Here is a 14,926-nt window from a genome sequence, read left to right on the forward strand (position 1 = left end):
GTATTTTAAAGTATCACACTCATGGCTGACTGTGAATACTACATTTCTACAATGGCATCTGAAACTGAAAACTATTGATTTAAATTACTATTTTAAATGACGCTGCATCCAAGCCACTAGGTGTCAGTGTAAGTCCAAGATGACACAAAAACACAAGATACTGAGTGCACTTTAAGAGGCTAGGAAGAGAAGCAATATCAGTCAAATTTTGTGAAAAATATTTAAAACAGGGTCCCTGCAAATATAAAGTATTGCATCAGCTCACAAGCTATCTAAAAGTTAAAAAAACAAAATCTGCATTTTTTGTTATGACCTCTAGGCAAATAATCATATCTTTTCGATAATTTCATGATTTATAAAAGCTATGAAATTGAAAACAAAAGCAATATTTTAGAACACACACACACAGAAATGTTTTATGTGGGCCCTAATGTGTTAATAGTGATAATGTGAAAATGGCAATTAATACATTTTTATTGGAACAGTTATATGATGATTATTAAACAAGGGAGATTTTGAAAACAGTCCTGCCACTGTGTTACTAATTCAAAAATACCTTTTTATTCAATGGAATGAAAAAGACAACAAAAAAAAAAAAACACACACACACACAATAAATGTTGTTGAACATATTTTTATTAAAGTTGCATAAAAGTGTAACAAAATTGGGCAAAAACAAGAGAGTTTAGTATTGCTACAAGACGTTTTTTTCTCCCAAAAGGTATGACATTGAGCACAATCTTACACAATTGCTTACATTTTTCATACATTTGATTCTCGAGTCCAGTTCATTCTTTCAATCCTACCATGTCCCAATGAAAATATGAATCAACTGCACATCAATGCTCACACAATGATAAAAATTTCATGTTGAGTTATGTAAAAATTGCTCTGTATGATATAGTCAACTTCCTTTCCTAGAAAAAGCATCACTGAAAGTACAAGAACATTTTGTATCCTAAAGAAGCAAAAAGATGTCCATTTGCAGCTATTTTTTCTGTTCTTCTTTTGTGTTGTATATTCCTCAAATGTTTAAATTAATTTGGTTGTCATAACATAAACGTGACCTAAGGCAACATCTGAAAGAAGTAGGGATGCAGAGGGGCTTTAATGAATGATGTAGTATATGTAAGTGTGCATCATAATTATCAGTGATAACAGTCTGTGATGAAAATACCTCTTCCAATGTTGAATTGATGCAACGTAAGAGCACAGAGTGTGACTATTAGCCCTCTTGTTACAGCATTTAATTGGCTGAGACAAAGGAGCAGATGGCTCCCTAGAAAAGATGATTTAGCAGAGTCATGTGAGAGGATTTATTCTGACGGTACACCTGGCAGTGGCCATGACACGTTGTAGTTTGTGTACCATGCTCGTATCCATTCTCTCTCTATCCAACTCTTTTTGTCACTGAAGGAGCCAGCATGCACATCTTTAGATCCACAGCTGCGGTGTGTGATGTGTGTGTAGTTATTTATCCAGATCCCTGAGGGTGGTGTGGCCAATGAGTTTCAAAGTGTGTGGTGTGTGTGTGTGTTTGTGTGTGTGTAGAAGGGGAAAATGAAAAAAAGAAAGAAATCCAAACCCCATTTTTTTTATTTATTTTTTTACACATAGCTCCCTCCATCTGTAAAAAACATGACAATGAAGTAACTCCCTCCACTTAACACAATCTCTTTAATAGTTCTTCTGTAATTAAAATTCTCCATGAATGCTCCTGCTTTAAGCCCTTAACTGCACAATTATAGAAGGAACAGGAGGATGAAAAACAGAAGAAAATAAATCTAGAAGGCCGCTTCTTTCCAATCTCCTCTGACGTTGTTATATATCAAGAATCTTCACAGTTTCACAAACAACAGCAAGAGTTGTCGTCAATGTGTCCTTTGAGACAGCACGAGGAGTTCTGAAAAATTCTAACAAAAAGCCAAAACCATTCTATGCATAGAAACAAACAGAGATATATAACAATATGAAAATATGTCTAAAAACACTTCAAAATCATATCTTTCCCCCTTTACAAAAAATAGAATAAAATAATATTAAAGTTAACAAAACAAGAAAAAAATAAGCCCTGCTTATAAGAATCTGATTGGCTACACTCTCCTATAACCCTTCCTCCATCTCCTCCACAGATGATGCAAAGGAGACATGGGATTGCATGAGCGAATAGTCACGCCCCTAAAATTGGGAATGGAGGGATAAGATTGGTTGAGGAGGGGTGAAGGAGGAAGCTTCACTTTTTCTGAGGAGTACTGAGCTTCTGCATGCCACGTATCTTATCCAGCAATTCAGCTACAAACTCCTGCAGAGGGGAAAAGGAGCACAATTTAATAAAACAAAATACAGAAATACAGGGATACATTTAATGTATGAGTAGGCCCGCACAGAATCTGTGCCCACCAAAGTCCACAGAAAGCTCCAGCGATTTCTGCATCATTTATTAATTCTCAACACCTTCCATGTTTATTTTGAATGTATTTATTTTTCTCATTATAAATGCATTTTGAGAGTTTTAAATATAGTAGTAAGTAGAAGCAAATCTTACAGATACCATAGTCTTGTCAGATCAAGATATTGGAGCACATTTAAATCCATTCTTCAGAATTCTGCAGATTTTATTACAATTAACATTGAAAATGTAAAAAAAAAAAAAAACATTGATTCCTCACCAGGGACTAAAAACATTTCAAGGATCAGAAACAAAAACCGAAAAAGAAAATTTTTTTTTGCTGAACGTAACCAAAAGCCAGAACAAAGTGATTTTCAATTGTTCCGGAGTGAAAACATTATTTTAAAATGCTGGTAACCGGTTATAACTGGTTAATTTTGTTTATTAAGTGAATGAAGACCTTTTTATCAACTATGTATAATTACTACATATACAGTACGTGTACAGCTAATCCAGATACAATGAAACTGTAAAAAGTTAATTTCTCAGTTTCCAATGTCTTCACTGAATTATTGTTAGATGTGATGCATTAATACAGGTTTGATGCTGCCAGCAGATTTTTGGCTGAGAAGCAGATCTGTAATTCAAATGATACTTTACTGTTAAATAACTGTATGCTGTTATGATTTCTATGTAGATAAATCCACCACACAGGAAAAAGGTGAGGCAAGTGGCTTATTTTGGGCTTGTTTTTCCAGACCATGTTGCTCGTTTCTCTTTCGAGATCTGGCAACACTGCGATTGGTATTTCACCCACTCGTCATTTTAAAAAGAACATTATTAACCGTTCTTTTATTTTGTTCTAACCGGTAACCATTTGGAAAGGAAGCTGCGGAACATTTGAACCGGAACGAAAAAATTGTGTTTTTGCTCTGAACGAATCGAAATGAAAAAAGTTTTGGTTTTAGTCCCTGTTCCTTACAGGCTTAGATAGAAATGCACTCACTTCAGTTGGCTTATAACAGTCTACCACCAGCTCCTGTTGGAATATAAAAGGAAAAAATATCACACAAATGAATTGTCTCTTAAAAATGTGTATACTGTAAAGGGGTTCCCACTGTGATGGAAAAGCTTTAAACATCAGGGTTTATTTTTGTTTGTAATTTTTTAATTGTGATTTCCAAGCCAGGAAAAATACAAAATAAATAAAAATGTAATTAACCAAAACAAAATTCATTTTGTTGTAATTAATGTAAAAGTCATTACAATTACTATTATGAATAAATGCTGTGTAGTTCAGTGGTTCTCAACTGGTTTTGCTTCTTGATCCAGATTTTACATTGGACATCAAATGGTGACCCACCATAGTAAAAACATAACCTGTATTTAATGTATCCTGGGTTGGATTTTCTTTTATCTTGCACATTTTTATTCATGTTTTTCAGATGTAAGGGCATGTATAAAGTGACATTATTTTTGTTATTGATGTCAACAAAAACAAGTTCCCTTTCCCCTTTTAAAAGTAGATTAGCCTATTTATTTATATGAGCCTATTATATTTATTATCCAGTTTATTTCCTAATGTCAAACATAATAATAATTATAATATTATTAAAACAATAAATAATAGTATTTATAAAAATAAAAAAATATAAGCCAAATCACATTTTGAAACTTTAACTACCCTAACCATGCCACTGTTGTAATACAAATGAGATCTAATAGACACTTAATAGATTATTTAATATGAAAACAATTTTTAAAAATTGTAAAAATATCACTGTGAATGTTATTACTGTAAAATTGTGAAACGGTTTGTAATGGTGATGATGCGTAATCATTTTTTATTTAAACGTTATCTTGGCGCATAGCACAGTGTTTTGCTTTTTCCCCCCAACTCATTGCTGTTTGGCAAATTGGGGCCACCTACTGTTTGAGGGGTTTCACTCAATTTCCTCCATAGCGCTTTAAACTAGAAAATTCTCACTAGAATTAAAATAGGTCACATCAGATTTGTGGTCTGTTGCAACAATATAAAAGAAAACTGGATTGATGCTCATCCGCCATCTTGGAACGGTCAACATTTCAGCGGCTTAGAACTCACACCAGCCACAATAAAACTTTTAACTGAAAATGCCACAACATTGTGCTGCCTACGGTTTTAAGAAACGCAGAGATATAAATTCCAGACGAAATGGGATAATCTTTCATAGGTGAAAATGTGAAGCTTAAGCAATCAGGCTGTTGCCTTCTCTGATAATTAATTATATTTATAAGAGCTTTATCGGTTTAAAATAATGATTATTATCAACAATATTTATAATTATTTTATGTTAATGACAAACTAAATCTTGTGAAAATCAACTGCCAAAGACTGTTGCAGACGCACGGTCAACAGCTTTCGTGTGTACGGACTTTGACCTTTCCAATATGGCGGATGGCTTATGTATAGTGGCCCATAAGAACAGCTGCTAATGTGGCATAAATGTAATGTATGAATATCTATGGGTTCCGTTACAACAAAATATTCAGTGGGGGAACCATAGCATGATCTTTCCCTGCTATCCACGACCCAGTCCGAACAGACCTGCGACCCACTTTTGGGTCACAACCCACCAGTTGAGAAACACTTGGTCTAGATAGAGCCAGAGTGATGTCTGAGCCATTCTTTGTGTCAGCTCTTCTCAATGACTCTGTCAAACCGATTCACAAATTGGTCTGAATGACTAATTTGCAAATCAGTCTGAATAATCCTCATCCATTTATCACTGAAAAGGTCATGAAAAAGACATGCAAATGTATTGATCAAAACATGTGGGAACCCTGTCTGTAATTCTGGAGGTTGTGTTTGAAACTTACCTTGACCCGAGCGGCCCGATCTACGTCATTCTCCATATCCAACAGTTCATCCACATCAATCTCTAGCTCTGGAATAGCTTCCTCCTATAACACACACATTTACACATCATGAAACAACAGAAACAGATCAGTTTGGCTCAAGGGTATGTCTATATTCAAATACCTCAGAGAAGTAACATCTAACTGGAATTTACACAGCTATACTCAGTAATCCCCTACAGCTCTTGGGAAACTGCACAGTATTCCCAGAGGGCAAAGAAACCTACTTAGGAAAAAGTAGCTAGGCAGAGGCAGTGGAAACCCAGTGATGTTGGATTGCATAGGGGACTCTGGAATGCTTGTGTGTGAGTTGGGGGATGGGTAAGTGATTTCGGAGTTAAGACTGGGGATCTGTTTTATAGGCAGTTATATTTAGAGCAGTTCCTTGTTAAGTCACCACCAGGGTGGATGCAAGGTCAGTGTAGTACTACCTCCTCACCACAAGAGGTATCTCTTGTGTCACAAACACTGCCTTTGCCAACTCTCAGTTTTGTGTTGTTTTCACACTTATCAAGTGTTTTTTACAGATGTTTTCTCCGTTTCTTTAAGCGAGTCTCCTTTTGCTTCAATTTCCACACAACCATTCTAATGGACTATGTGAATCTTGTGAGTTTAAGCAATGCTATTTTTGTTACATACTAGTGTGTTGTTGACATCAGTGTCTCCTCGCCCTAGATTTCACACCATCAAATTGAGCCTTCACAAAGGAAGGAGGGAGAAAACAAACATGACTAAAATGATTCATTGGACTTTACAAATACAGCCTGGAAAGTTCTAGCAACACAGAAAAATTTTCTTTTGTGTTTGACAGAAAATAAGAACTTGTGATGTTAGGACATCAGTATGGTATTCGGGAAAAAATGTGATTTTGTGTTTCAGATAAGAATGTTTGTTTTGTTTGAAATACGGCTGTGTTTGGCTATTTTTATCAGTCCAGTTCACATATATGACCTTGGGTCACTGGTAAGGCACTGGACATGAAACAGATCTGTCTGCTTTCTTTCCTTTCTGTTGACCTGCATGTCAGATATCTTTGTCTTTCTCCTGCACAACCAGCTTCCCTAAGGCCACATCCACACTAGTATGCTTTTGTTTTAAAAATGAATTCATTTAGATATGTTCGCACCTGTCCTCCACACTAGAACAATGTTTTCCTCCAACGAAAATGGAGCATTTTGAAAATGCTCTCCATTATAGAATAATTTGGAAAACGTTGATGTTCGAAAAAAAAAAAAACACTTCTATTAAAATAAATGTGAGAAATTGGAATGCCCAACGGACAACGGATGTAGAAAGGAAGTCCTTTACAGGTAAAAGAGCCAATCACCTTTTAGATACAGACATCACCTGTCAATCAATTTGAGAATGTGCATTAGCTTTTTTTTCTTAATTTGAGGTAAATAAGCGCAATGATACCAGAGTATCATAGCATAGATACCAGAGTGTTCTTTGATCATAATCTTGACCAACCATTTTTGAGATTTCGGTGTTCCCCCATTCAAATAGCTAGGTGCACTTTCATGACAGGAAATAGCTTCCCAAGAGCATTCCAAAGATGGCCGCCAGTGGACTTACTGGCTAGAAAGACAGTGGATGTGGCCTAAGAGTTATAATTCAAATAAAAATTGTAAAATTCAAACCCACTCCATCTCCTTACAATCAGTCAGTTCAGTGTGTTTTAGGTCTTTACTTAAGTAAAAATAGATCTTAGTCATAGGTGGCTCCAAACCTCAATTATACACTGCTGTTTTTTTCTTCCATTTCGGCCCTTTAGTCTACCAATTCGGTTTCTTTCTATAAAGTTGTCTCTTTCAATAAAGACTGGGTAATGGCCCTTTTTTCCCCTCTCGGTCACGTTCCCACTATCCCTCTTCTACAAACATTCACTCCCTCAGAGCCTTTTCCAAAAAACCTTCCTCTTCTTGCACTCACACACGCACACACACACACACATGCACACACCAGGCGTATGTACATGCACAAGCTCATTGTGGTTTTGAAGCAGTGACTCAGTGAAGCAAGGAATGCGCCATATTAAAATATAGTCTGTCTATAAAAACAAGCAGTGGCACATTAAAACTGCCCAATGTTTCACAAAGGAAAATGAAAAGAGCCCATACACGTGTAGTGTATTTCCAGAATTACTGCTCTTGTTCATTCAAACACTCTCTCTCACTCTCTTTCTTTCAACCACTTCATCTTTGCACTACTCTCTTCATCCCCCTTGGTTTGAGCTGCTCAGACCAACTGTCATTGCACCTGCCGGACTGCCCCTTGCCCAAATCTCTCTCTTACTAACAAAAGCACACACACAAATACACATACACACAACCTTTCATTCAGGGACAGGCAGGCACACTGATACTGCCATGGCACTGTCACATGTGAATGGAGCATTTCATTGCTATTTTGAATTGACAAACCTTTAATCTGTGTCTTTGACTAAGCAGTGCACGTATGATTAAAGGGTATATGTGTGTATGTGTCAATGTTTCCTGCACCACTATTCCACAACTGAATCACAAGCACCATGGCAAAAGAAGATTCCCAAGTTGAGAGCTTGCAGTCTGAATTGAATGTGATAAGATCAAATTAGTGTGTGCCGCGAAATAATGCAAAAACTACACTTCTTTCTATTGCATTGTGTAGGGCTGAACGATCCTTCTGATCTATACTCGATGACCTTATGTGAATATTAAAATGCAAATGTTGTGATGTGATTTAATCAAATAGTCTGTGCGTGATGCTCGTGTGGAGCTTTGTAATGAGCACAGTGCGGTTCTGTGTCGCTCCACGAATTTCACCTTGTGCACAGAATAACATCTGTGTTGCGTAAGCTTCGGTTTGGTAACGTGCACTGATATATTTACAATGCGCCAAATTCACTTTCACTGTTCACTGTTCACTACAAGTTCCTATACAACTCTTAAACAACCCTATTACACCAGGTTTTTGTAGACAGAAGGCGGAAATGAGATCATCTCGAGGGTTTAACCAGATCCCAAAGCAATGCCGAGTAAAAGTTATTTAATTATTAGAGAAATATTACTTGGGTATAATAATATTAATACAGTTATTATTAGTTATTATAATACAATTGTAAGCCTAATATATTTCTGTAATTTCTTAATGTAGTTATAATAACCATAATTATTATTAGGGGTCAAGCCCCAAAGGGGCTAAAGACCCCTATTGTTTCTGTTTTCTTATTATTATTCTGCTTCTTCCGCTTGAGTTTATGGCAGCCCATAGAACCGTTTGCGGGAAAGTTATGAAATTTGGCACACAGATAGAGAACCGTCTCATGTGTCACCACAGAAACTTTGATGTCTCTACCTCAAACCCTCTAGCGCCACCAACTGCCCAAACTTGCACTCACGTTTATGTTAATAACTTTTGAACCGTGAGTCCTAGAAATGAAATTCTCAAGATTCCATGGCTCAAGACGATTAGAATGCACCCTATGACGTCATTTTCCATCATGAAAATGTTTCCGGCATTTAGAATGTTCTGAAAAACCTACTTTTTCGAACTCCTCCTAGACGGTTTCTCCGATTTGCACGAAAATTGTTCTGCATCATCTAGGAGGCACTCACGACAAACTATTATTCACATAATTTTGATAAATGATACCGTTTTCGAATGCCGCTTCAATGAATTCTACGAAGAATTCGCAAAATTAAACTTGACGCTGATGATGAAATTTTATGTGTTATCACCATTAAGTCCCAAGGTTACCTGCAGCCTTTTGGCACACTGTCCCCTACATGTCAGTAGATAGTAAAATAGCTATTTTGGCTTATAACTCTTGAATGCTTTCTTGCATGATAACCATCATTCCCAGATAGTACCTCAGCAGTTTAAGAACAGTGCCACGTTCTGGACAAAAAGTGAAATAGCAATTTTTTGTTATGTTTAAAATAAATGTTTTTTTTTTAATGATTGAAAGTTTACTTTTTCTGACTCATACACTGTTCATCAGACTCTAACCAAAAACATGTCACAATGCTTCTTTTGCTTCTCATGGTGCCAATTATTGGCTTGACCCTGGTATCGCTGCTTGCAGCAATATTTATTATTATTATCATCATCAGGGCCTTAAAACTGCCATAGGATTGCGTACAAATATAATCAATCCTGCATGTTCTACGTTCATAATGGGTAATCCAATCCAAATAGATGAACAAATAAAATCAACAATTTAAATAAGAAAAAGGAAAATTCTGTCTTCACATACTCACCTTCGTTTTGTTCCAAACCTGTATGATATACTTTCTTATTAAACATAAAAGGACATGTTAGGGAGAATGTTACTTTCAGTCACCATTCACTTTATTGTATGTAAAGTAAGACACAGTGACAGTGAATGGTGACGGAGGCATACTGCCTAACATTTCCTTTGGTGTTCTATGGAAGAGGCAAATTAATGCAGACTTGAGGGTGAATAATGACAGAAGTTTCCATTTTGGTGTAACTGGCCTCTAACTATCTGTTAAAGTATTTGTTAAAAGTATCTGCCAAGAACATAATTGTGGCAGGGCGGAGGGCGGGGCCGGGTCGTGATTCTACACACCCGGTCCTTTATCCCTCTCGGAGGCTTGATTAGCCTGATAAAAGGACCGGGTGTGTAGAATCACGACACGGCCCTGCCCTCCGCCCTGCCACATTAATGTAATCAGCACATGATTGCATCATGTCTTGCTGGGAAACATGTGACCGAGGAGAATGTGGCCGTAATGTAGACTGTATACTTAAAAAAAATTATAATTCGATCTGAATTAAAACCGAGATAAGCAGTAAGAAAAGTAGCCCCTGCATGATATTTAGGTGACATTGTTGTAAAATTTCAGATGTTTTAGTCTTACATATTGTATTCCCCCAAAGTGTGTTGACGGAGGGTTGGTGGAGCATTTCCCCCGCTGCAAGTGCCAAATTATGTAGGAAACACTGGTATGTGTACACGGAAAAGAATGATCAGTAAAAAACACCAGAGTTGACAGAATGTAAGTGTGTGTGTGCAGACACAGAGACAAAGAATGCAAGGCACAGCATGTGGGCACCATGTGGTATAGTCACACACAGAGACAAGGAGCAAGATTAAGCAAACCATGTCTATTTACATCCACAGAAAAAATATTACTGGTAATTTGCCAGATAGTACTTTTATCCAGTAGAGACTTATAACAGGGGGTTTAGTGCCTTGCTCTAGAATGTGGATGCTAATGATTAATTGATGATTGATTATTTTTTTGTTAACAATTTGATCAATTAAGATTACTGATCGTCAATTAATCGATTTCAGCACAATTACATTCAGTAATCATGCCAGCAGATGATGAATATACGGTCTATGAGGGAATAAAAATGAAATGTGTTACATTTTAGTTCGTTCAGAGCAGAAACTGTATTCCGGTGTTCCGCAGTCTCCATTGCAATTGATAACCAGTTAAAACTAAAAAGAATGGTTAATGACGTTCTTTGTAAAATGACATTATGCTTCACTGTGGAACAATTGAGAGGAGACATGTTCCAGTTTGCGGTTACGTTCTGCAAAATTGTTTGTTAATTTTAAGTCCCTGCTCTCTACACAGTCATCCGCCGTTAGAGGACGCACTGTTGCTTGCACGCCGCATGACACGTCCGGTCTAATAAACAAAAGCTTATCTGTAACTTCCTTACTTGTAAAGATTAAGTGTCTCAATGTAATCATGGAGCGTTTTTCTATGAATTAACATGTTTACTTAATAATGATATTATGTTAAAAGTACAACAGGATAATAAGCAGTGTTGATCTGCCTGTCTTCCTGTATCATCCACACCAACAATCACGTCAATTCCCACCGGGAGAGCAAGCAGGGATATTCACCTGAAACCTCACCGTTAATATTGTATAGGAAGGCTATGTTATTTAATGTATTCACAAAGTGTGCTATTGCTTGACTTGATCTCAAATAAAAAAGTAAGGTCTGATATATCATACGATCTACAACGTGAAGTTTTATAGAACTTGAATATGTATCTTCTATACAAGTTTTTATAAACAGTAATACGTTAAAAGTAAATTAAACGATTCACAAACTCATCATAATCACAGCCCGAATGTACTTAAATACACTGGACTGAAAATATATTACGTAGAAAATTACAATACTCGCATTTCTTTTTCTTTTTGTCCCCTTTTCTCCCCCAATTTGGAATGCTCAATTCCCAAGTCCTCGTGGTGGCGTAGTGGCTCGTCTAAATCCAGGTGGCGGAGGACGGATCTCAGTTGCCTCCACATCTGAGACCGTCAATCCGCGCATCTTATCCACGTTACTGCGGAGACCTAACGCGCGTGGAGGCTCACACTATTCTTCGTGGCATTCAAGCACAACTCAACACATGCCCCACCGAGAGCGAGAACCACATTATAAAGACCACGAGGAGGTTAACCCAACGTGACCATACCCACCCTAGCAACCGGGCCAAATTGCTTGCTATGGAAGCCCGAATGGAGTCACTCAGCACGCCTTGGATTCAAATTCGCGACTCCAGGTGTGGTAGTCTGCATATTTACTCGCCGAGATATCCAGGCCCCCAGTACTCTTATTACTTAAATGTATTTATTGAAATTATATTTAGGCTACATGCACATACTTTGGTGGCTGTTTCATGTTTTTACATTTCCTTCTACAGTAATGTATTTTTCTCCGATACAATGATGAGGCTTTCAAATTTTCATTTGAACATATAGAAATAAATCTGTGATTGAAGAAAATTTTTTATTGTTTGAGTTCCAAGCTATTCACCACTTACAGTTTATTATATTATTATTATTTTTATTAATTAACGTTAACTATTGTCGATTAAGGACATTTCTTAAAATTTGCAACCCTAATCTAGAGAACAGTGTTGATGAGCAAACGTTCTAAACTACCCAGTTCATAAAAAACTTTCACCCCTCGTGGGGTTTAAACCAGTGACCTTTGCATTGCAAACCTAGATTCAAAACCACTATGTTCATGTGATGGCCAGGAATTAAGCCACACAATTCTTATATATTCATATTTGCAGTTTATTAATAAATAAAAAGGACATTACTATATTGGTTTGGTTAAGATCTTTTATTTTTCATTATACCAAGTCCGTGCATGGGCTTGGTTATTTGGCTTAAGGTTAGAACATTGAACCAGTTAAAATTCCTCTTTGGCTAAAATATGATTTGTAAAAACATGGTTCAAATTGTTAATTCATTTTATAATTAAGATGACTTGAAATATTTGGTACCTGGTGTGTTGTGGGAATGGACCAGTCTAGTGACAAAGTTTTATGGGAATTCTAAAGGAAATGAGACTGTACCAACTTTGATGCATTAGAGGGGACATAGGAAAATGTAATGTCTTGATTAATGTGATTTTTGGTTTAATATAGTTATTTTGCATTAACTAAAATGTAGTCATGGCTCTAAATTTAGTTAAATGTATTGTGTTTATTGCAAGGTTTGTGTTGGTATTGTTGTGAACAGTTGTATGGGTTTGTTCCCCCTTTGTTTGTTTTCATGGTGCTGGCTACTTCTTATAAATTCAGTGTATGGTTTATTTAGAGGGGAGTGACTTATTGTATCCTGGGAAAGGTGGTGTTGAATTTTGTCCTCTGTCAGTTTGACAGGCTTAGCCCAATTATGTCTTCTGTCAACCCTGGATATTACCTGTGACGTAATCTGGAGGAATACAATTTCTTTGACTTTTTTTATTTCTTTAATGAGGTTCGATCACTTCTTATCTTGCATAAGCAAGATTTAATAAACTGTCACAATTGAAGACCGCTTCGCTCCTTGTTTTTTGGCAATGGACTCATTTTTTTGTGGTGATTTGCTAATACTCATGGCAGATCCGTCACAGTTCACAACAGCCTGAAAACTGGACTTGTTGGAAAATGTGTTGTACTGTATAATGCTGAGATGTGTAACTCAAATGCATAATATTCTGAGTTTAAATTAGCCCTCAGTTGTTCTTTCATAATCCTTAACCAAACATTGCTGTCAGCAGCAGACACACATGAGAACTCAATATTATTCTACTAAGGCCACATATATACATGTCAATGATTGGAATTATCTGGCTCACTGGAGTGCAAAGCCTGGTTGTGGCAGGGCAGAGGGCGAGGCCGGGTTTAAATTTGACAAGTGTTTTTTTGAAGGTACTACACTGTTACAGGAATACCCCCAGGGGAAGTGGGGGGGTGTACTTCATCCCGGAGGCTCCCCAGCCTGAGAGAACGAGGGAGGAATGTGACAGTCAATGTGTTGAGATTTGCTTTAGATTTATATTATTTTGTATTGTTTGCATTTGGAAAACTTTGAGTATAGTCAATAAATATTCTATAAGGATTTATAAGTGTTTTGAGGCATTAATACAAGTATGCGTCTAGTGCCTTTTATTGAACACTGAATAAAAACAACTACATTGAAGTTTGACACTTCTGTAAAAACATTTTAGTGAGCATTTAAACACAAACATTTTAATACCCATGTTTCATGTGAGTAAGGCTCCATGTGTTGTCTCAGACAATACACTGCATGTTTTTGTTTGCATAACTATAAGAGTATCGCTATATAGGTGCAAGCATTTAAACACTTATTTTATAAGCATATAAAATAGTAGCGGTGCCTTCTACACATTGAATGTCACACTTGACTGTAGCATTGCTCTTTACATTTAAATTGATTTGTATAGTTTGTGTGAAAAATGTTTAATACTGCATTATCATCTCTATATTCTTGTATAAATGTTTAGGAGTATAAGGTCAATAAATACACAGATCATCCACAACATTAAAACCACATGCCTAATATTTTGTAGGTCCCCCTCGTGCCACCAGAACAGAACCAACCAGCATCTCAGGATAGCATTCTGAGATACTATTTTTCTCACAAACATTGTACAGAGCAGTTTATCTGAGTTGCCGTAGACTTTGTCAGTTCGTACCATTCGGGCATTCTCTGTTGACCTCTCTCTCATCAACAAGGCATTTCCATCCACAGAATTGCCACTCACTGGATGCTTTTTGTTTATGGCACCATTCGGAGTAAATTCTAGAGACTGTTGTGCGTGAAAATCCCAGGAGTTCAGCAGTTTCAGAAATACTCAAACCAACCTGTCTGGCACCAACAATCATCCATGCGATTATCTAATCAGCCAATCATGTGGCAAGAATGCAAGGCATAAAATCCTGCAGATATGGGTCAGGAGCTTCAGTTAATATTCAAATCAACCATCAGAATGGGAAAAAAAGGACACACCTCTAGCCAAAGCCCATGAGGATGTCATGCTACTCGTAGAATGGGCTCGAATACCCGAAGGTAAACCGCACGATTCATAAGCACTTGAATTTGCATCAGTAAGCCAATGAGATGGTCTTTGTTTGGACACTGAAACACCACTGTTGTGGCCACCAAAGCACACAAACAACTGCTCTGACTTATTTCACTGGCTAGTAAGGTCAACATAAACTCGCAGGGCCCAAACGCTCCTCCGACTCAAATGGGGGAGGATAGAATGCCTGAAAATTAATCGTCTGCGAGCGAGGGGCCTGGTATCTCAGTGAGTAAAGACGCTGAATACATCACCTGGAGTCCCAAGTTCGAATCCAAGGCGTGCT

General features: G+C 37.1%; 1 protein-coding gene across 1 annotated transcript in view; it reads right to left on the reverse strand.

Annotated features, from left to right (window-relative positions):
• Nucleotides 1–1,578: 1,578 nt before the first annotated feature.
• The window catches only part of ppp1r14bb (protein phosphatase 1, regulatory (inhibitor) subunit 14Bb), a 48,013-nt gene continuing 34,665 nt past the window's right edge, over nucleotides 1,579–14,926 (reverse strand). Inside the window, exons 2-4 of the mRNA XM_052091396.1 lie at nucleotides 5,249–5,332; nucleotides 3,396–3,428; nucleotides 1,579–2,302 (exon numbers count right to left, since the gene is read on the reverse strand). Of these exons, the coding sequence (XP_051947356.1) occupies nucleotides 2,234–2,302; nucleotides 3,396–3,428; nucleotides 5,249–5,332 (186 nt within the window). The 3' untranslated portion in view covers nucleotides 1,579–2,233. The remainder of the gene's footprint in view (nucleotides 2,303–3,395; nucleotides 3,429–5,248; nucleotides 5,333–14,926) is intronic.

This window comes from Xyrauchen texanus, chromosome 2 (genome assembly GCF_025860055.1).
Source record: "Xyrauchen texanus isolate HMW12.3.18 chromosome 2, RBS_HiC_50CHRs, whole genome shotgun sequence".
NCBI lineage: Eukaryota > Metazoa > Chordata > Actinopteri > Cypriniformes > Catostomidae > Xyrauchen > Xyrauchen texanus.